This window comes from Archocentrus centrarchus, chromosome 18 (assembly GCF_007364275.1).
Source record: "Archocentrus centrarchus isolate MPI-CPG fArcCen1 chromosome 18, fArcCen1, whole genome shotgun sequence".
In the NCBI taxonomy this organism is placed as follows: domain Eukaryota; kingdom Metazoa; phylum Chordata; class Actinopteri; order Cichliformes; family Cichlidae; genus Archocentrus; species Archocentrus centrarchus.
Genome location: NC_044363.1, coordinates 10,984,238 through 11,007,514, shown reverse-complemented (window position 1 = coordinate 11,007,514; position 23,277 = coordinate 10,984,238). Strand labels below are relative to the sequence as shown.

Below are 23,277 nucleotides of genomic sequence, written 5' to 3'. Positions count from 1 at the left end.
AGATAACAGGCTTATAGGAGATGATTTTTGTCTGTTATCGCTGTGTTGGAGCTGATGCATGTTGGCTGATGTCACAGCAGAGGCTGGAGAACTACAGAAAATGTGCTGCCAAAAACTGTTTATTTTAGAGAGTTTTAATATTCTGAACTTTTTACACGTGTTTCCATGGGATATTTACTGGCAGTAAAATATCCCAACTCCTGTACACCTGTCACTATATCCAAAAACCAATTGATTACTTCATGTCTCTCCTTCAGTACAAATAAAGGGCTGTTAAATCCATCAGTCCAATCCATCTGTGATTCAGTTCATATTTTTTTTTTTTTTTTTTTAATTTTTATTTATTTGGGACAATGCACATTAATAAAACAATCAATACTTAGTACAGATTGTAAATGAGCCAGATTATAGCATATTTGCTAATTTGCATCTGTAGTCCCTAGGCAGAAGGACAAACAACAGAAAACATCATGAATATACAATAGTAGTAAAAGACAACACATTGACAAACATTAAAACAATATACAAATGGAAAAAGAAATAAAGGAGAAAAAAGAAAAAAATAAAATAAAATAAAAATAAAAATTAGTGAAAGTGCGAACATGTCTGGGAACTTTTAATGAAATGCTTAAGGTGCTTTTTAAAAGTACTGTAAGTGGAGCATTCTCTGATGTTAGTCGGTACAGTATTCCAGAAATGACCCCCTCTGACTGACAGAACCGTTTGTCCAAAGGTTGTTTTTCTACGGGGGATCTCAAGGTCTCCTCTGGAAGAGGCTCTGGTGCCAAAACCTCGGTCAGTTCTTGATTTAATGTATGTTGAAAGTGGAACTGGAGCTAGTCCATGAAGAACTTTATAGATCAAGCAGCTATTTTTAAATTTAATAAAATTTTCAAAATTGAGCATATTGTATTTTTCCAAAATATTACACTGATGATATGATAAGGGCTTTTGATCAAGGATTTTTATAGCCTTTTTAAATAATATTTCTATTGGTTTTAAGAACGTATCTCCAGTGAGTGACCAAGATGTAATGCAATAATCTATATGTGATAATATCATTGAATGTAGAAAAACCTTAGCTGAAACAATTGTCATTGATGGTCTAATTTGTTTGAAGTTATTTAAATTAAATTTAATTATGCTTGCTGTAAGTTTTATATGTTTTTTAAAAGACAGTGTGGGATCCAGTGTGACCCCAAGGTACCTGAAATCCTGCACAAGATCAAGCTCTTCGCCCCCCAGGAACACACTAGACCGCTCCAGTTTTATAGGTTTTTTTGTAAACATCATTGTAACTGTTTTTTTCTTATTCAGCAGTAAGGAGGACTGAAGGAGCCAGTGTTGTATATTCTCCAAGGCTAATGTGAGGATTGAAGATGCTTCCTGAGGACTTTTTGCAGGTGTAAAAATAACAGCATCATCAGCATACATTTGGAAGTGGACACTTTGGAAGTGGACACTTATTACTGGTCCAAATCTTAAATACTATAGAAGGTCAGGGAGGACACATTCTGATGATATATGTGAATTATAAGTCCATTATAATCTCAAACAGCTCAAAGATTCAAATTTTTTGTTCCATTTTCAAAGTTCAACCTCAAAGACATAAAGTTTACGTTCATATATCAAGAAAATCAACAATCTTCACATTTCAGAAATATGACTAAAATAATTCTAAAACAATCAATTCTCTAATCATCGACTAACTGATGAATCACTGCAGCTCCAATGGATTCTTTGCATTTGACAACCCACTACAGCAACTACACAATAAAACCACTAACCAGACTGATTCAAGACTGAAAACATGCTGAATATGAAGAGTAGTATAATTTAAACTCACATGATTATCAGCCATAAGAACAGATCCAGATTTATATTGATGTAAGGTATATAAATGTAAGTACAGTTTGAATCAGTGCAATATTATTTTCAGACATCAATGGACCACTGAACTTCTCAGCTTCTAAAATGTAAAGCCTCATTTAGAAACTACACAAGTCCATATAATGGTCAGGGATCAACATGAACCTATCTTCTCTGTCTATCTGACTTTAATCAACTCTGCAGTGTCTCCATCAGTGAAACCAAGCCGAAGTCCAGCATAGAGCGGCTGAGTGAATGTGGTCTGGACTCTGTGGAGGAGAGTCATGGTTTCAGAGATGCTGTAGAAAGACAGAATACCTGCTCTGTGATCCAGGTACACTCCTACTCTGGATTACCGAGTAGAGTTTGGAGACTGTTGTGCCAAAATTGGCAATTGCGTGACGACGTAATGCCTATAATTTATCATTTAATCCAAATACACATTCACTGAGGCTCCTGATATTCTTGTATTCAACTGCTATAACCCCCTTCATGGCCTTTATACTCATCCTGATTCACTAACTGTCCTCTCGTTTTCTAAATTCATCAGCTCTTTAATGTACTTATTCCATCTTCTCAACACACTCTTTTTACTTGTTAGCACATTTCCACCTCTGCCCTTAACCACTCTAACCTGCTTACCAGGGCTGGTAAAGTCCTCTAAATGATTATTTCATCAACATTTTTTTTAATTCAAGGTTTTCCTCTTACTGCTTAAAATAAAAAAATAGTAACAAACAAGAAGAAGTAAATTGCACTGACTGAGTATCATTCTGTGGCTTCAACCTTTAGGAAGTGCAGCATGTATGACATTTTATATTAATTTTAGTTTAAAATATAGTAAATAAATTTAAAAGTTGCTTTTCTTGATTGAAAAGAATTCAGGGCTGGGCTAAGCCCTCAATGTTTCAGGATCTGAATAATGGCCCTGCTCAGACCTTTAAACAACACTGAGATTGAAGCAGACATAAACTGCTCCTTTAAATACTGATTTAGTGGAATAACACTAAAATAGCACATGCAGATGAATGCCTCTCCTTCAGCCTGGTTCTGCTGGAGTTCCTTCCCCCTGTCGTCTTACTGACCCAAGCAAAAAAAAAACAAAAAAAAAAAAAAAGGCAGAACAGCCTGTAATGATGCTTTCATATATTAGAGATTACACCTCAGAAAAAAAAATACTCAAAGTTTGAATTAAATCTTTATTTCAATTTTTAGAACAGATACCCAACCTTAATAAACAAGAGAACTCAACAATGAACCGACAGAACACGAGCACACTGAATTTTAACCTTTACTGCTCAGCACAAAAAATGCTGAATTGAATATGGGTCATATTTTCACTCAGGTGTTGCAGTGATTTGACTTCTGCTCAGTGTGAGCTCTACCACCAACACACTGCTACGACTCACAGCTGTCCCACATTTTCTAAGTTTTAACCAGTATGAATTCTCATGTGTGTCTTTAAGTTTCCCCTCTGACTGAATCTTTTCCCACAAATGGTACAAGAATATGGCTTTTCACCTGTGTGAACTCTGTTATGTCTTATGAACACTGATAAGTCAGTAAAATTTTTCCCACAGATGGTGCAACATCGTGGTTTTTCACCTGTGTGAATTCTTACATGTGTTTTCAATGCTGATTTCTCAGTAAATTGTTTTCCACAGGTGCTGCAAGAATACGGTTTCTCACCGGTGTGAAGTCTTATATGAGTTTTCAACGTTGAGTTCAGAGTGAATTCTTTCCCACAAGTGCTACAAGAATATGGTTTCTCACCTGTGTGAATTCTTACATGACGTTCCAAATCTGATTTCTGAATGAAGCTTTTCCCACAAGAACTACAAGAATATGGTTTCTCACCATTGTGAAGTTTTAAATGGGTTTTCAATGTTGAGTTCAGGCTGAATTCTTTCCCACAGATGCTACAAGAATATGGTTTTTCACCTGTGTGAACTCTCAAATGTGTAGTCAGGTTAGATTTTCTGTGAAAGGTTTTTCCACAGGTGTCACATTGTAGACACTTTTTCCTTGTGTCAGTTTGACTCTGACTCTCTGACACAGGAGCGTTGTCTTCTTGCTGACTGTGACTTCTCTTTCTGTCTGTATTTATAGTTAATCCTGAGTCCACATGTTGGCTTTCTTCCAGAGAAAGCAGGTACTGAGTGCTTGGTTTTGGTTCACTGTGGTCACTTTCACTGTGGTCACTTTCCTCATAAGTCACCATGAAGGTAGTAGCCTCCTCTTTCAGTCCAAGCTGCTCTCCCTCCTGAATGCAGTAGAATTCCTCCTGTTCCACTTTAACCTGTAGAAGGTCTGGGTCCTCCTGTTCCACTTTAACCTGTAGAAGGTCTGGGTCCTCCTGTTCCACTTTAACCTGTAGAAGGTCTGGGTCCTCCTGTTCCACTTTAACCTGTAGAAGGTCTGGGTCCTCCTGTTCCACTTTAATCTTTAGAAGGTCTGGGTCCTCCTGGTTCAGACTGGAGTTCCTCTTCTGGTTACAGACCTGTTGTTCTGTGTGAAACTCTTCCTCCTCACAGACATGTTGCTGTTGGAGGTCTGAAGAGATAAATTGAGAAAAATGATAGAAAAACACAAAGCAAAGTTTAGCTTCATATGCAGATGTCTGTGATGCTGTATATGTATCTGTCCTCTTGTTTCTATAACCTGCTTAAATGCAAATGTGTCAAAATCCATAGCCTGCATCCTTCGAAGGAAGCATCTTTTGAAGAGCAACAAGGCTGGAGGTGAGCAGCTTGTTAAATTGTATGGCCTAGCTGCTCCTGATCCTTAGCAGTCGTGACATTAGCAGCTACAGACATGGTGGATAGCATTTTTGGACAGAGGAGAAACATCTTCATTCTGTCTTTTTTGTTTTACTTTTACTCTGAAAAAATGTAGATGTTGCTCCTGTTGCATTTATCAGGGTGTGACTGTCAAATAGAAAGCCCTTAGACATAGAAAAAAGTCCCTATATAAATGTGTGTGAGAGACTGGGTGAATGAGATGTGTTGGATGAAGCACTTTGAGCGTTTGAATAGAAAAGCACTATATTTAAACCTGTCCGTTAACCATAATGTCCTTCAGCTCCAATTTTGCTTTATTTCAATTTTTTTGAAAAGCAGTTTCAGCTCATGCAGAACAGATTTTTATTTAATTTTTTTCTTTTTGCTGTTTTCAGCATAATATTCAGGTTTTGATACTGCTACTTTTACACAATGGCTGTTTGACATTTTATGATCTAATGCAATTAAATTGGTTCAGCAAAGTTTCTGAATTTTCAATCATTTTGAACTCCACAGGCAAAATGTTTCAGCTTTCAGCATTCACACTGCATTTTCAGTGGGAAATGCTTTTTACTCATTGAATTCTGTATCTCAATAAATTATTTTTAATTCTTCCAGATGAGCTCTTAATGAATATTGTTTGGGAGGTAACCGACTTCAGTGTGCATGCGTCACCTGTTCCCCTCAGTGATATCTGAAATCAGCAGAATTGATTCAAACCCTGGCCTTTAATTACTCAGATGTGTTTCAGCAACCTTTCTGCTCATGTTCAAATCTTTCTGCACATTCCAAAAATATCACATCTCTGTGTTTTCAGTGATCCTTAGGAACATTAAACTTTCAACTCTGTTGCCTGAAAACAAGAAGGAAAGGAAAAGAGATGCATACATGCTGCTTATTGCAGTTGAACCTTCAATTCTTCCTGTGCTTCTAAAAATAAATGTAACTTTGGGTTCTGATTAGGATCCTACATGAGTCATATTCATTTTTATTAAGACTATCACATTTTACCTACCTATTCTGTGTAACTTTATCTCAGGTTTCCATATGGTCTGCAGCAGTCTGAGCCGCTCTTCATCAGTCCAGACGATAATGCCTTCAGCCTCCTCCTTCAGTCCAAGCTGCTCTCCCTCCTGACTGCTGCAGAATTCCTCCTGCTCCTCTTTAATCTGTAGAGGCTCTGGGTCCTCCTGGTCCAGACTGGAGTTCCTCTCCTGGTTACAGACCTGCTGCTCATCCAGACCCTCCTCTTCCTCACAGTTATGTTGTTGTGGGAGGTCTTGAGATACAATGAAACACAAGAACAAGGTCACTAATGCAATGATAGAAAATGGTGATCATTTATACACAAATGTTTAGAAAGATATAGCAAGGCTAACTGAACCTCATGAATGAATGAATGAATGAATGAAGTTTTATTGCCATGTGGGTGAACAAGTTCACACATTGGAAATTGCAGTTACAGAACACCATCCAAATACACAAACACAACACACATAGGGGGATATGTGTCCTTGGGTCATGCAGCCGTTTCTTGCGGCGCTACCTTTGGCAGGAGGAGAAAACAACACATCATGGGGAAGTTAGGTTAAAAAAAAAGTCATCTGGTACAGTGCTCAAAAGAGCACTATACCAGGGTCCAAAAAAAACCACCTTAGCAAAGCATTTGCACATGTAAAGCAAGGACAGCGGCGGTAGGTGAGGTCAGGGCAGGAGGGGATGCAGAAGGAAACGAGAGGTGGGGCCATTGTGGAGCCAGATGCCAGGTTCCAGCCAAAACAGTTTGCTGATAGTGGTGGAATTTCATCAGCGGCCGTGATACACCAGACCCAGCTTCACAAATCACAACGCGGAGTGGGGGGGAGAGCAGCCGCACACAGTGCCCTGGAGAGAGATATGGTTGCCAACCCAAGGCCGGCAGGGGAGCCGAATTTCTGATAACAGAAGTTGTTTTGGAACAGGCTGCTTGTTTTTCCAACAGCCTTCAGTCTTACTGGGAAACCATTCAAAAATCCAATATTCCAAATTAGTTGATTGCCGTCCTCACTGTGCAGAACCGAACTATATCTCCTGATCTAACCCCTCTCGCCTGCGAGCTCGCTAATCTTGCGGCTCAGGTCCACCAGGCTTTGAGTCTGAGTTTGTACGGCTCTGCTCAGCCCTTCCAACTGGATCGGCAGCCTCTGCAGATGTCGAACCGCCGTCCAGATTTTCTTAATTTGCCAGTAAAGCAGGTATCCACCGAGCCCAAACAGAGAAGATACTGCTACCAAAAAGCCGAATATGTAGGCGTCTTCCACGTCTTCCACTCCAAGGGCCGAGAAGCACACAGGTCTCCACGAGCTCCAGGAGTCGATGACGTATCCAACCGGGTCTGTTCCACTCGGACACGCAGGCTCCCCTGTCCCGGATCTCATAGTGGAAAAAATTCGATCAATGATGGAGAATGCCCAGTTTGCCAGATCCATGGTTCAATCTTGTTCTTATTCGGACAGTGTGTAAAAAGACGCTCTCACAGCAAGCAGCAAGCGGAGAGATGGGGAGGGCATGGAGAGAGAGATAGTGCGACCGTCTCCGACAAGAGCAGGAAGAATGCTATAATATTCTAATAATAAAATATTAGTACATGGGAATACAAACTTTATTTCTGTCTAAACTCTAATTCTAATGAATGCGCTCTTTACTCTACAGAGTTATGTAGTGTAAAGAAATAGTTTTCCTTTTTTTAAGAAAAGGGGAAAAAGCAATTTACTGTTACTTATATTGTAGAGGGTGACTCTGCCTCAACATATAAACTGGAAAATTAGTACAGTCAGGGTTTAAAGAGGAATTCAGCAGGTGGAGGGACCTTAAGATCAGTTGTAGAAGCTCAGTATGGGAAAAAGAGTTACATCTGACAATAATTTCTATTGTGAGCTCCAGTAGATTTTCTTTGTGTGCAGGCTGTGATCAGCAGCTGCTGCTCTCAGATTTTCTCTGTGGGTTTACACACCTGAATTCAACAAGATGTAACCCAGTATTTCACAAACTAGCTTGGCTGATTAACTTATTACTGTGTTATTACTGTGTGATTAACTTATTACTGTGTTATTGCTGTGTGATTATAGTCAGTATGCGGTTGGTATAAAGGTGGAATTCAGTGAATGAATCTAAGCATCATCAGCTTAAATTCAAACTCATCTCTGCTACACTTGATGTAACCAAACACTGACCATGAGCACCACAGCCATGTGCACCAGTCCAACACAGAGCTTTACTGTAAATTCACCAAAGCTGATCTGTTTATCTTGCACAGAACTGTTGCATGTTCATGCAACCTTTGAATAACACAAAGTTAGTATACTTCAGTTGTTTCACAATATGACAAAACAGAACTTCACATCCTATACAGATCCAAAATCTAATTTGAAAAATGTAAACTTTAAATTTCCAGGTTTTCAAATGTCACTGAGCCGTTTTTACCTTTAAATATAATCTCTCTTCTTCCTCTCCTGTCCTCTTTCTTACATCTTTCTCTATCTCTGAGTGAACTCCTCTCTCTTTCTATTTTCTCCCTGGAAATACAGCAGCTTTACTTTAAGCCTGTAGACAAACTGCACACAAACAGCCTGGTTCTGGCAGAGGGTTCATCCTGTTAGAAGGGAAGTTTTTCCTTCCCACTGTCGCCAAGCGCTTGCTCATAGGGGATCGTTTTGACTGTTGGGTTTTTTCTGTAATTATTGTAGGGTCTTTACCTTACAATATAAAGCACCTTGAGGTGACTGTTGTGATTTGGCACTACAGAAATAAAATTGAATTGAATTGTTTGCTTAAATTTGTTGAGCTGTGAAAAATTGCATTACCTGCCACACTTTACTCCCTTTATGGCTGTTCTATAGTGCTACCTAGATGCTGAAGTACTCCAGCCACAACTTACTGACATCTGGACCAGAAACACTGTTCCAAATAATCCCACTGTAACCTTGAGTATTGCGCTATAAATGATGCACAAATGATACATATTTTTTTATGGTTCATCCCTTCTTGCAATAAACCCCGGTGAGGGAGGATACAACAATAGGATCGTCTTTTCTGTGCTTTTGTTCCCTCCATTTAGGCACGCAGTGATGTAAAATGATAGCTCCACTCAAATACGTTAAACCTAAAATAACGAGTGTGTTTGGAAAATGTAAGAAGTAGAAATTAACTTTGTCTTAAAATGCACAATCAATAAATCTACCTGTGGTACTTCACAGTGCTTTACATAACTAACACACATATAAAAATAAAATCATTACAGGTTGTGTTTTTTCCGTTTAACATAATCAGCAACGGAGGAGGAGCACTACCATAAAACTTTGGGTAGAAGCGCAGGAAAAATTTAAGCGGTCGGCAGAGATATGAGATATGGTCGGCAGATTATAGGCCATAAAGTAATTTACAACAGTTTAAATACAGCCAATCATTTTTGTGGCAAATACCGGAAGTCACTATTTGGCAACGCCAGGATTGACAACGAAGCCTTCCGGACATTCAAAAACTGCCTTCTGACCACGAAAACACGATGAAACTCAGTCACTTTTACGTTGAACCATAAAATCACGCGTCCAAACAGCTTAAGTCGGTGTCCAAATGTGCGATCAGCGCTCAAACAGGTGCGGAAACCGTCGCTGGCCAATGACGCGGAGTGTGTGTGTGTGTGTGTGTGTGTGTGTGTGTGTGTGTGTGTGTGTGTGTGTGTGTGTGTGTGTGTGTGTGTGTGTGTCCTCTGAATTCATCACCAAAGCAAACAGTTTTCTGCTCTCAGCTAACATCAGCTTAGAGAAATCCTGGAGATGCTGAGAAGCTTTCAGATTATTCAGCCATCAATCAAATACTGAAGAATCTGAACTTCAACAGCACAGAGTTAAAAACATACTCATACCTGTGATGTGTGAGTTTGTGTCCGGTTTCCGGCTGATATCCAGCAGTCCGCGCTGACGGCTGATCTCCTCCTTCTGGACCATCGTTGTGATCGACACCTGCGCGATTGTGTCTCTGCTTTGAGTTCAACCCGAAGCTTCCGCTTCATCCAACAGCAGCCATGTCGGTGAAGACACACTTGGCTCCTCCTTTTCCTTCCCTGCTCTGCTTGTGGTTTGCTGCTCTGCGGTCACGTGACTCGAGTTGCGCCATCTCCGGTCACTTTAGTGGGGGGACACCCCCTTCCCCATTCACGCACACACACACACATATCTTTTTTTTTTGTCCGTGTGCTCTCGTAGCAGTGGAGGATCATGGAGCCTGTCTGTATATGTATATGGTGCAAGGCCACGTCATAGAGACAGATAACAGGCTGCAATCAATGAGAGAGAGTTTAAACAGCACTGAGGACAAATTACAGCAGACAGCATATAGGAGATGATTTTTCTGCTATCACTGTGACGGAAGAGCTGACGCATGCTGACCAGAGGTGACAAGTAACAAAGTACAAATACTTTGTTACAGAGCTTAAACAGAATTTTCCTGTATCTGTACCTTACTTGAGTATTTATTTTTCTGACAACGTTTTACTTTTACTCTCTACATTTTTACACAAATATTGGTACTTTTTACTCTTTACATTTTCAAAGCAGAATTGTTACTTCAGGTAAACACATCGGAGGAAAATTTTTATTTTCCATCTCTGCGCCTTCAAACATCAAACCGATCTGAGCCTAAATGGAGGAACAATAAACATAAGGGACAATCCTATTGGTGTATCCATGCCTGGGACGTACTGCATACAAAGACATGAAAGAGGCAAAACCATATAATTTATGCATCATTTATACCGCCGTACTCAGGGGTTACAGTGGGCCGGACCAAGTGCAGATGTCAAAGAGCTACTTTTAGAGCCTGTACTTTTTCAGTTTTACTTCAGTAAAGAAGTTAAGTCAGTACTTCAGACAGAGGCTGGCTGACTTTAAGAAATATAGAAAATATGCTGCCAAAAACTGTTTATTTTAGAGAGCTTTAATATACTGAACTTTTTCCATGTGTTTATAAACTGGCAGTAAAACAGCCCAAATCCTGTCCACCTGTCAGTGCCAATTTTACCTGCACAGTGCAACCAAAAAACAACTCATTTCTTCACATATTTCCTTCAGTGCAAATAAAGGACTTTTAGACTGTGTGGTGTGTGTGTGTGTGTGTGTGTGTGTGTGTGTGTGTGTTCGTGGAGCATGACAATCCTTTCCAACAAGTATTTCCAGTGCTTTGCCACCGTTCTGCACTTCAGTGCTTCTTTTTGTCATGTCTGTGTTTGTCCACCAGGTGTCTCCCTCAGCTCATTTCTGCTCACAGAAGCTAAAATGAGTGCAAAAGTAACCTGAACATTTGAAACATGCTGAAAATGCTGCAGATGGGTGAGGAGAAGAAAAAAAAAATAGTCTGCAGGAAGTCCTTTTAACCATTTTATTGTAGTTTTACTGTGTTCATGTTAAAACCATTATTTTAATGAGAGTCTTTGTACTTTGTACTCATGCACACTTTCTATACTTACATTATCTACCGTCACATGTACTTGATCAGTTAGGTGTTGTTTTCCAAACCACATAATTTTTGTTTTACTCAAATTTAATGACAGTTTGTTAATATCAAACCATTGTTTCAATTTATTCATTTCTGTTGAACAAAAGATATTTGTATCATCTGCAAATAGTACAAATTTTAGTATGTTGGAGACTTTACATATGCCATTTATGTATAATATGAATAGTTTTGACCCCTAGCACTGACCCCTGAGGAACTCCACAGTTTATATCCATGCAGGCTGATTTGTATTCACCTATTTCTATAAATGACTGCCTGTTTCTTAAATAGCTCTTCACCCAATTCAGTCGCTCTGATATTATACCTTTCCACTTTGTTTAATAGTATATTGTGATCATTGGTGTCAAAAGCTTGTTTTTACGTCTATAAATATTCCTGCTGCATACATTTTTTTTTTGTCTGAAGAATTAGAGATTTCTTCAGTTATTTCTATTAATGCCAAAGATGTTCATCTGTCTTTTCTGAATCAATATTGGCTGTCAGTGAGCAGTTTGTGTTTGTCAATGAAGTCATCTAATCTGTCTCTAAAGACTTTTTCCAGTGTCTTAGAGAGTTGAGAGAGCAGAGAAATAGGCCTGTAATTTGTAAAATGGTGTCTGTCACCTGATTTATGTAAAGGTATTACTTCTGCTATTTTCATTTGGTTAGGAAATGTGCCAGTTTGAAAAGACAAGACACACATATGTGTTAGTGTTTTTTTAATTTCTTCAGTAGTTCTTTTTACTATTGCCCTATCAATATAACTCCAGTCAGATGGTTTTTTACTCTTACATTTATTTATTTTTTTTACAGTTTCTATGATTTCTTGTCCTTCTACTGCTCTAAGAAATACAGAATGAGGATTTCTTTCCTAGACTTCCCTAAACCCCTTCTGATTCCTAGATATTATTTTATTGGCCAACTCTGGTCCCACATTTACGAAAAATGTATTAAAACCACTAATTATATCTTTCATGTCTTTGTGATTCTGTCATTTTCAACAAAATATTCATGATAAGCTGCATTACTTGATGTATTTCTAATAATACTGTTTAACATATTCCAAATACCTTTAATGTTACTTTTATTCTTCTCTAACAATTTATTATATTGCTTTTTACAAATCCTCATTATATTAGTTAGTTTATTTTTAAATATTTTATATTTCTTCTCTTTCGCTGTTGTTCTGTCTTTTATAAATTGCCTATAAAGAGTATTTTTATTTTTGCAGACCTTTAGACCTTTAGTGATCCATGGACTATCTGTTTTTGACCACCACTGCAGCACCTTATAGGACAATTCCTATCATATGTCTTGAATATCTTTAGAAATATATCATATGCTTTGTTAATATCCCTCTCTTCATAAACCTCATCCCAGTTCTGTTTTAGTAATTTTTTTTTTTAAATGCATTTTTTTGTTCTCTTACTCTTTTAAATTAGTTTCTCTCTGTTTCCTATCATTATAGTAGACAATAAAAACCGGTAGGTGATCACTTATGTCTTTATATAATAGCCCACTCACTGTGTTATCTTTCATAATGTTTGTAAATATATTATCTATTAATGTAGCACAATATGAAGTAATTCAACTGGGTCTGGTGATTTTTGGAGGTAACCCTGTACTGTACATACTGTTAATAAACTCTTATCACTCTAGATTTTTTTTGGGATTTAACAGTTCAGTGTTGTAGTCCTCACAGATGAACACGGTCTTACTCAAAAAATTTGTAGACACTTTTTCCATCAACTCTTTGAATATATCAATACTGGATCCAGGAGCCCTATATACACAACTTACAATATTATTTTTTTATCTTTTCCATACAGATCTCTATGGTAATACATTCTAGCAGATCGTTGATAGCTTGTCATACTCTCCACTACCTTATATGTTAATTTTTTATCCACATGTATTGCCACACCTCAGCCACTCCTGTTCATTCTATTTGTGAAATTTAATTCATATCCATCAATTTCAATATCCACACCTTTTCAGGGTTGATTCTAGTTTCTGATATTGCTATTATATTGAATGGTTTATTGAATAGTTTTATATATTCTTTAATGTTATGGCATAAAGGCTTCTGCTGTTAAAGTGGATAAATGGATATGCTTTGCTTTGACAATAAAACTTCCACTGAACTCTTCATCTGTGTAATAATTGCAGATATTGTACATATTGATATAAAAGTTATTTTCTGGATCTCTGTGACATTCACTATCTTGTGCTTTATCTTCTGTATATTCAAAGGGTTCCAGTTTGGTTAGAGATGCATTATCTGTAAATATGGTTTGGAGTTGTTTTCTTGGTATATGAGACTTCTGTTACCTTATTGTAGTTGCCTTAACAATATTTTTCCAGTTCCTCCAATTTCCTGATGACCAGTATCTTGGCCTCTTCTAGTGTCCCATTTAACTTGATGAAGATTTTGCAGTTTGCTGTCCATGTATACTGTATTTTTTTTTCTGCTTTTTCAAGAGACAAGCTTCTCTGACAATGTCTGCATTTTTCTTGGTCAAATGTTCATTCACATAAACATCTTTTCCTTTCAGCAGCTTACCTGGTTTCAGTAGATCAGATTTATGTTTTTTGTTTGCAAACCACAGTATTATCTTTATTTAAACTTTAAGAACACACAACAGCACATACAACACAACAGCTGTCCCACATTTTCTAAACATGAAAGTTTTAAAAAGTATGAATTCTCATGTGTGTCTTTAAGGTGATCCTCTGAATGAATCTTTTCCCACAAATGCTACAAGAATATGGCTTTTCACCTGTGTGAATTCTCACATGTGTTTTTAATGCTGATGGATTTGTAAATCTTTTTCCACAGGTGCTACAACAATATGGCTTCTCACCTGTGTGACTTCTTAAATGACGATTCAAATCTGATTTCTGAATGAATCTTTTTCCACAGATGCTACAAGAATATCGCTTCTCACCTGTGTGAAATCTCATGTGTTTTATGAGTCCAGAAAAGTCAGCAAATCGTTTCCCACAAGTGGTACAACAATGTGGCTTCTCCCCTGTGTGACTTCTCAGGTGAATTTTCATTGTTGACAAGCCACTAAACTGTTTGCCACAGGTGCTACAAGGATATGGTTTCTCTCCTGTATGAATTCTCAGATGTATAGTCAGATGGTCTTTCTTGTTAAAAGTTTTTCCACAGGTGCTACAAGAATACGGTTTCTCACCTGTGTGGATTCTCAGATGAGTAGTCAGGTTGGATTTATAATGAAAAGTTTTTCCACAGGTGCTACAAGAATACGGTTTCTCCCCTGTGTGAATTCTCAGATGTGCAGTCATGTTTGATTTATAGTGAAAAGTTTTTCCACAGGTGCTACAAGAATGTGGTTTCTCCCCTGTGTGAACTCGCAGGTGTGTTGTCAGGTGGGATTTAAACTGATATGTTTTTCTACAGGTGTCACATTTTAGAGACTTTTTCCTTGCGTCACGCTGACTCTGACTCTCTGACACTGGAGCACTGTCTAATCTCTGACTGTGACTTCTCTTTCTGTGAGCTCTCCTCTTCTTCAGCTCTGCATTTCTAGTTGATCCTGAGTCAACATGCTGGCTTTTGTCCTCATCGTGGCTGTCTGTTTCAGGAGGGCTGTGAGAAAGGAGCTGCTCACTGTTTGGTTCACTGTGGTCACTTTCCTCATAAGTAGGAGACACCGTGAAAGTATCAGTCTCCTCCTTCAGTCCAAGCTGCTCTCCCTCCTGACTGCTGCAGACTTCCTCCTGCTCCTCTTTAATCTGTGGAGGCTGTGGTTCCTCCTGGTCCAGACTGGAGTTTCTCTCCTGGCTACAGACCTGCTGCTCATCCAGACCCCCCTCTTCCTCACAGTCATGTTGCTGTTGAAGGTCTGAAGAGACAAACGGAGAAAAATGACAGAAAAACAAACATTTGAGCAAATATATGTAGCTATGTGGCTGTAATTTGTGGATATCTGGGATGCTGTATATGTATGAAATGAAAGATGTTAGTGCGCTTTCCGTTAAATGAATCATGTCATGAGGTTTATGCTTAAGTTCAATACAGAAGATCTGTAATCACTCATCTGTGTGTTTTCCTGAGAGTTTGGTTGCTAGTCTATAGGCTTGGGCAGATTGATCCAGATATCAGTAGTATCAATACCTACATTAGTATTGGTATTGGATCCATTCTAGCATGATAGGATTGATCCTTTTTCTTTATTTTTAGTTTGTTTGCTTTAGTTTGTTTCTTTCCTCTAAGTTCAGTACCTTGCTCCCATTTCATCAAAATGTAGACATGTCTGTGTTAACATTGCTCCACTCGTGCAAGCACACTTTGCTCTGCCCCCTCCTCCCCATTTTCTTGACATGGTTGTGTGACTCAGCGGTACTGAGCAGAGACATCTAGACTGCAGTGACTGAAAAAGAGAAGCATTGTGTGCAGATATTTTATGGTTGTAAATCTACAAATGAACATCACAAAAAGCATTGTGTGTTGGAAGGAAGTTTTCTACCGTAGCCAGTACCATCAATGCATGTAAACACATGAAGACCATGAAAAGAAAGTTTCCCCCCCAGAACGAGCAGCCATGGTGAAGCCATAATGAAGAGAAGACAAAGGAATTCCCTCAGACAGAGCTCACTGGTAGAGTCGTTTTAGAGAGGCAGAGAATAACCAAGCAGACATGCAACCCTCCCCTCTCCCAGTAGGAACAACAACAGCTAATGTTTTGCCAGCTAATGTTTGGCTCAAGCTTCCCATAACAGACTCCTTTCACAAAGTTTTACAGCCTCCTACAGAATAAACAGACATATTGGCAGCAGGTAAACAGTGAGATGTGACAGTCTAACACTCACTACAGGTCAATGCCTGTAGCACTGATTAAATGCAGAGTGGTGCATTAATAGAGTAAAAAGAGGTGAATGAAAAAGAAATGGTCAGTGCATCATGGCAAGCCCCCAGCAGCCTAGGCCTACTGCACCATAAGTAAGGGAGGATTTAGAATCACTTGATCAAGACCTAACACACACACACACACACACACGACGCACCCTCCGCAGATCTCACTCATTCATGAACTTATAAAATACAAGCCTTCTATGACATAACTTACTGACTGTCTTTAAACCACTTTGAAAAGCTTCATCCCAACAACATTTTTCTCCTTCTCCCTCTTACATTTTCTGTTTTGTGCCCCGGAGAGCTTTCTTTTTTGACTCTCCATCGCGATGAAACACGTTCTCAAAAGCGCGCACTGGAGTGCCTTTTGTGAGTGTGTGTATGTGTGTGTGAGTGTGTGTGTGTATGTGTGTGTGTGTGTGCGCGCGGGGTAACAGGAGGAGGGGAGGTGAAGTAGCACAGGGGCACCTAATCAGCGCTGGCCTCTGTTACTGATCATATCATATGCACAGCTGTTAAATACAGAAAATGCAACTAGCGAAATAATTTCCCCGTATCACTTTGGCCCCCCCCCCCTTGTGTGGTGCCCCTGTGCACTGCATATAGTGCATACCCACTTTTTGCGCCACTGACCTTCATTAACCCCTTTACTACCACAAGGGTCAAGGCCACCAGTGACCCCTGTGCTAGTAGATTACCTTCCACTACCACAGGGATCACCGGTGGCCCCTGTGGTAATGGAAGGGTTAATGCTGTTTCTGCACTGGGATAAATTCTGAAAACCTGACTTAAACTCTTCCAAGTAAATCATTCCTCGCCATATGAGGGACGGGGTGGCTGTAGCTCAGAGGAGGTAGAGCAGATCACCTACTGATCGGAAGGTTGGCGGTTTGATTCCTGGCTGCTCCGGACCACATGCCAAAGTATCCTTGGGCAAGACACTGAACCCCAAGATGCGCTCTGACGCAAGTGTTGGAGTATTAGACAGTAAGTGCTTACTGTCTTACTGCTTACTACACTTAATCATAAAAGTGCTGGTGTGAATGGGTAAATGTAAAACGTGTTGTATAAGCGCTTTGAGTGCTCGGACAGAGTAGAAAAGCGCTATATAAGAACTAGTCCATTTACCATTATGGGACCACACACAAAGCTGCACACTGACTCAATAGTAATTTTAGTGCTGACTGACACAACTGAACATCATTATAGCAGACATGAATTACAATATTATCAAATCTATTTGAAACATGAACGGGTTGGTGGTGCACCAGGGGCTTCTGTTTAGGGCTACATTTCCTCCTCAAAGTCACCCAAGCTGACCTGATTTCCTGGCTGTTTGGGACTCGCATTCTAGGTCTCCTAACTGGAAGCTGAAAAATGTGTTTTGTTGTGTTCATTAATAGAGGTGGAAATCAGAAATCACAGACATTTAGTGGTAGGGCTGCGCAATTACGTTCTGTATAATCTTAGCCCTGGTTTATTCTGCAGTCTTAACGGGCCCTATAACGTAAGTGCAGTGATGTTGCCTATCAAGGAACATTATACATCTCAACTCTCTCACTAAAGTTGCCTGAAAACAAGAAGGAAGTGCAACATTACCTTAATATTAGCAAAAACTCTTTAAACTAATAAAACATTACATTGCTCACAGCTTACTTAGTTTGCAGACTTCAAGTCAGTTTCTTGTTTGGCTTATACAAAGTGCACGATTAATGTTAAATGTTAACAAAAAAGAGATGCATACATGCTGCTTATTGCAGTTGGATCTTCAATTCTTCCTGTGCTTCTAAAAATAAATGTAACTTTGAGCTTTGATTAGGATCCTAATATGAGTCATATTTATTTCTATTAGCTCTACATACCTATTCGGTGTAACTTTATCTCAGGTTTCCAGATGGTACCCAGCAATCTGAGCCGCTCTTCCCCAGTCCAGACAATAATGCCTTCAGCCTCCTGCTTCAGTCCAAGCTGCTCTCCCTCCTGACTGCTGCAGAGCTTATCCTGCTCCTCTTTAATCCGAGGAGGCTCTGGGTCCTCCTGGTCCAGACTGGAGTTCCTCTCCTGGTTACAGACCTGCTGCTCATCCAGACCCTCCTCTTCCTCACAGTCATGTTGTTTTGGGAGGTCTTGATGAACAAAGAAACACAAGATCAAGGTAACTAATGTGATGATACAAAAACATCACATTAACCACAGCACTGATAAATTCCCGGTTTAGCATCTTCTAGTAAAGTCACTGACACTGAAGAATTTGATCTTCAACAGCTCAAAGTTAAAAACATTTGCATACCTGTGATGTGTGAGTTTGTGTCGGGTGTCCGGCTGATATCCAGCAGTCTGCGCTGACGGCTGATCTCCTCCTCATACTGGACGATGGTTTTTTGAACCTCTGAGAAGATTTCCTCACAAACAGCAGTGAGTCTCTCCTTGATGAACTCTCTCAGATACTGAACTGAACACATTGCTGCTTCATCTGGGGCTGGGCGGATCGATCCAAACAGCGATAACACTGGTATTTCGGTACCCGTGTGATTAGTTTGTCTCTCCTCGGTCCGCTGCTCACGCTGTATCAGACAGCAGCCATGTCTGCGTGCGGTCAGCAGCGTTTCCTCTGCGGCCACACTTTGCTCCTCCTCCTCCTCTTCTGCTCTGCTGCGGTTTGCTGTCGTGCGGTCACGTGACTCATCCCCATCTGAGACGAGCCCAACCACGGCGGTGTCACCCGCATATTTGATGATGATGTTGGCTGAATGAGTTGGAGTGCAGTCATATGTGTAGAGGGTGTACAGTAGTGGACTGTAACAAATTAAGTACAATGTGGGGAGATGTTGTGTTCACCAGCGCTCACTTATGAAAACTGGAAAATTTAACAGGGATTTTATCAACAGAGAAGTCGCATTTTAAAAGGATTCTGTTACCACCAACTGGACTTTACAAGTATTTGGGGAAGATATTCCAGACAGTTTCCTCATTTTTAAACTGTTCAATAATCCATTTAATTTTAAATGAATTATTTAGAGAACTGAAATCTGGAATTTCAAGACCTCCACAATCTCTGGTATTCCAAAGTGTATTGTGCAATTATTAATGCTGCTATTATGAGTCCCACAACAGCGGGCATGTGTATGTTATGAAGTGCCACTCATGTTAGCTTAGTCCGTAAAAATGCTCCACTTAGTTTACAATCTGTTGCCAAGTGACTGATGATGACATTGGTTGGTGACGAGTTTTACCCACAATACACTTGGAGAAAATATCAGCGATCCATTAAAAAATTTACATGTCATAAAGATAAATGTAAGAGTGAAAATAAAGCCAGTCATGCAGCACAACATTTTATTCAATATTTTACACCTACTACATCACTAAAGTCAGTCGGTGTTGTAAAGATTTTAGCAACCATGACTCAGTTCTGACTGTGGCAACCTTTAAAACCCCCCATGTAAAACGAGAATGATGGCTGATGTAAAGTAGGCTACACCTTTGGCCATATACTGTGCTCATTTGGATACACTTAGGAGAGAGACTGCGTTCTCCACCTCTCCCCAGACATGATAGAAGCCTAGCTACCTGAAATCTTATCCTCTCTCCCATCTGCCCTCTAGGCCCGGGCCGGGGGCGTGCCGCCCTCCCAGCCCCCCCAGAAGCTCCGTCCCTGGGTCCATTCCTCTCTCAGGATGTTCTGTAGTTTATCTCTGGTCTCTGACACCACTCTGCACCATTTCTCCTCTCAGCATTATTGAATGTCATTGTAATTTTAATTTTTCAACCCAGTCAACACCTGAAGTAAGTATTTAGCAACTTATCTCAAACATTTTATCTTTCAAATATCTATTTCTGTCTCTGTTGATGAGGTTTTGACTCATTCTGTTGTTTGCTTTTCACCCATTCAAGAAATAGGGCTTGGCAACATTTGTGACAGTTTTCAATTTATATCCCATAAAACCACTCACACAACCAAATGATGGCCTCTTTCACTTGCATCAACATCTCTTTGTACCTCATATTTGAGAGTGCCAGTGAACAGCAAACAAACACTTGGAATCAACTCCAGATATTTTATCTGGAATAATCTGTCAGGGAAAGACAAGGGAACAGGCCTCAAAGCCCCTTGACTTAAAGCTGAAAGTCTGGACTTCAATCACATTTTGATTATTTGATTTAAAATCAATTATGGTTGTGTACACAGGTAAAACCACAAAAAACGGTCATTACTCTTGACTCTGAAATTAACATTACCTTCTTTTTATTAAATATTCTTGGAGTTTGCCAGCAAAGGGTGTTAGTAGGAGGGCAGCAGGAAAAGCTTTGGGAAGTTTGTAAACTTAGCAGATGGAAGAATTTCCTTCACCTTGTTTTTTTTTTTTTTTTTTTAATAATAGATTATTTGGTAGAAACAAATCCAAGAAATGTTTTCTACATGCCTTTAACCTCTTGGTCTGGATTTGTACTAGTTTAATGCAGCAGAGAACTTCCTGTATCACTTGACTTAACCCAAAAAACTTTGTTTATTGTTTTAACATTGTGTTTATTTGTAGTACATCAAGCATGAGTCATTTAAAGCAGGTGAGGAAACTGTTCAAAGTGCACCAACTCTGACTGATCATAAACAGATTAAAGGGTCATTCAAAAACATCCAGCAGATTAACCAAAACAGAACCATTAGATTGGTGGAGTGCGGCGAGTGCAAATAAACAACTATTTCTACAAAATACAGGCCTATATCATTTTGTTACAATAGTTTGATGTCTAAATGATAACCTGTAATAAGACTCTGTCTTTAAAATCAGAATAAACAACATTGCACAGATGCAATAACTGATATGGAAGATAAAGTCAGGATGCTTTAAAAAAAGATATCTGTTAATTTCAAAACCAAAGATATTCAGCTTAAAAAAAAAAAAAATTCAAAGCTCCAGCATGTTTCTACATGCAATTAATTTAAGACTGATTAAACATGCTGGATATGAATAATGCTATAATTTAACCTTACAATTCTTGGTGATGATAACAAATTCATATTTATGCTTATGCAAGAACTGTAACTACATGTTTAACTGGAGGACACTGTTCTTTGTCATACTAATTTTTCTTTTTTTTTTGTACTTAATACATTTCTGATTTTCCCACTTTAAAAAGCACCAAATAGACTGCTTACAATCTGTAGTGTTTTTGTATTTTTGAACTTTCTCCCATAAAGGTTTAAACCTCTGAATTTCAAGAATGTAAAGGCTCCTTTAAAGAATTTCAGAAGTACTAACACAACCCTACGCTCTCTGTCTATTTCACTTTAATCAACTCTGCAGTGTCTCCTCGCTCAAATAGCATAAGTCCAGCATAGAGCGGCTGAGTGAATGTGGTCTGGACTCTGTGGAGGAGAGTCATGGTTTCAGAGACGCTGTAGAAAGACAGAATACCTGCTCTGTGATCCAGGTACACTCCTACTCTGGAGGACCGAGGACCTGAGACGTCAGTTTGGACTTTGTTGTAGAAAAATTTATAACTGTTGCTGTCACAAGATAATGCCCAAGATTTGTCATTTAATCCAAATACACATTCATTTAGGCTCCCTGCCCTGCTGATATTCTTGTATGCAACTGCTACATAAATACCTTTCCCTCTCCACTCCACCTCCCAGTAACAACGTCCAGTCAGACTCTCTCTACTCAGGACCTGCCAACAAGAAATGAATCTGTCTGGATGACTAAAATAAGACTGTTGTTGTTCCTTAAATGTTGCTTTTCTGTTCTTCTCAGATAAAAAGAGATGTTTATTTGCTGTGTTTGGATCCAGTGTGATTTCACATGAATATTTTAAAGGTTCAGCTCTGGCCTTTGGCTTTCGTGGTGACAGTAAAACATCCACCTTAGTCACCATCTGTGAGATGTTTGTCCATTCCTCTCTCAGGATGTCCTGTAGTTTATCTCTGGTCTCTGACACAGCTGCTGTCACATCCTCAAAGTACCTCAGAGGACCAATATTGATGCTGGATGAGTGTGTAGACTCACTGAGTGCTGACAGTGAGGGGTAGTTGTGTAGAAACTGGTTGTGATCCTCTGTGTGTGAGAGCTGCTCCAGCTCGGCATCTTTCCTCTTCAGCTCAGCGATCTCCTGCTCCAGCTTCTCCTGAAGCTCTTTGACTCGACTCACTTCAGTTTCCTGCTGGGATCTGACCTGCTGCTTCACATCAGAGCTTCTTTTCTGGATCAGACGGATCAGCTCAGTCAACATCTTCTCAATGTCCTCCACTGCTTTATCAGCAGAGCCATTGATGGCCTCCACCTCCTGCTGAAGCAGCTTCACATCTTTCTCTCGGTCCTGGATTCGCTGCTGGATGTTTAGTCGTCTCACCTCGAGCTCCTTCTGCTTCTCAGTCCTTTCTGCTGCAGCTGGGACTGTTTCATGGCCTTTATGTTCATCCATTGTGCAGAGGTAACAGATACTCTGCTGATCAGTGCGACAGAAAATATTCATCACCTCATCATGACGAGAGCAGATGTTCTCCTGGAGCTTCTTAGAGGGGGCCACCAGCTTGTGTTTCTTTAATGGAGCTGCATCATAGTGAGGTTGGAGGTGTTTCTCACAGTAAGAGGCTGGACAAGATAAACAGGACTTGGTGGCTTTCAGCTTCCTCCCAGTGCAGACATCACAGGCCACATCTTCAGGTCCAGCATAGCAGTGATCAGCTGGAGCAGCTTGGAGTCCAGTCTTCTTCAGCTCCTCCACCAACTCTGCTAACATGATGCTTTTCACCAGGACAGGCCTCGGTATGAAAGTCTTCTGGCACTGAGGGCAACTGTGGATTTTCTTCTTCTCCTCCTCTTCATCCCAGAAACTTTTAATACAGTTCATGCAGTAGCTGTGTCCACAGGGAATAGTCACAGGATCCTTCAGTAGATCCAAACAGATGGAACAAGATAATTTTTTTGAATCCAGCTGATTTTCTCTCTGTGCCATTTCTTCTCTCAGCAGCAGTGAATCTCTTGAAGCGAGTGGATACAATGCTCTGTTTCACTCAGAAAATGCACAGTTTGCACTGGGAAGCAGTTATTACCCAGTTTTAAAACTTTATATTCTGTACTTTGATACTATATTTGCCCCTCATTTAAGCCGTAAAAGAATGACACTTGATCACATGAGGTCATACGGGATTATAAACTCCTCTGAGTGAACTTTGAGAAGAGTTCTTTGTCCAATTAAATTATATCCTTTATT

At 39.6% G+C, this 23,277-nt stretch overlaps 2 protein-coding genes across 2 annotated transcripts in view; both read right to left on the bottom strand.

The window, feature by feature from the left end:
* LOC115796995 (zinc finger protein 271-like) overlaps window positions 1–18,675 on the bottom strand; it is a 28,906-nt gene extending 10,231 nt beyond the window's left edge. The window contains exons 1-6 of the mRNA XM_030753484.1: window positions 18,353–18,675; window positions 17,925–18,188; window positions 13,884–15,052; window positions 9,553–9,649; window positions 5,665–5,928; window positions 3,228–4,422 (exon numbers count right to left, since the gene is read on the bottom strand). Coding sequence (XP_030609344.1) covers window positions 3,302–4,422; window positions 5,665–5,928; window positions 9,553–9,649; window positions 13,884–15,052; window positions 17,925–18,188; window positions 18,353–18,524 — 3,087 coding nt within the window. The 5' untranslated portion in view covers window positions 18,525–18,675 and the 3' untranslated portion in view covers window positions 3,228–3,301. The remainder of the gene's footprint in view (window positions 1–3,227; window positions 4,423–5,664; window positions 5,929–9,552; window positions 9,650–13,883; window positions 15,053–17,924; window positions 18,189–18,352) is intronic.
* A 2,667-nt stretch (window positions 18,676–21,342) lies between these two features.
* LOC115796887 (tripartite motif-containing protein 16-like) lies at window positions 21,343–23,019 on the bottom strand. Its single transcript, XM_030753363.1, has one exon. It carries the CDS (start codon window positions 23,017–23,019, stop codon window positions 21,343–21,345), a length of 1,677 nt encoding a protein of 558 aa, XP_030609223.1.
* Between the last annotated feature and the right edge of the window lie 258 nt (window positions 23,020–23,277).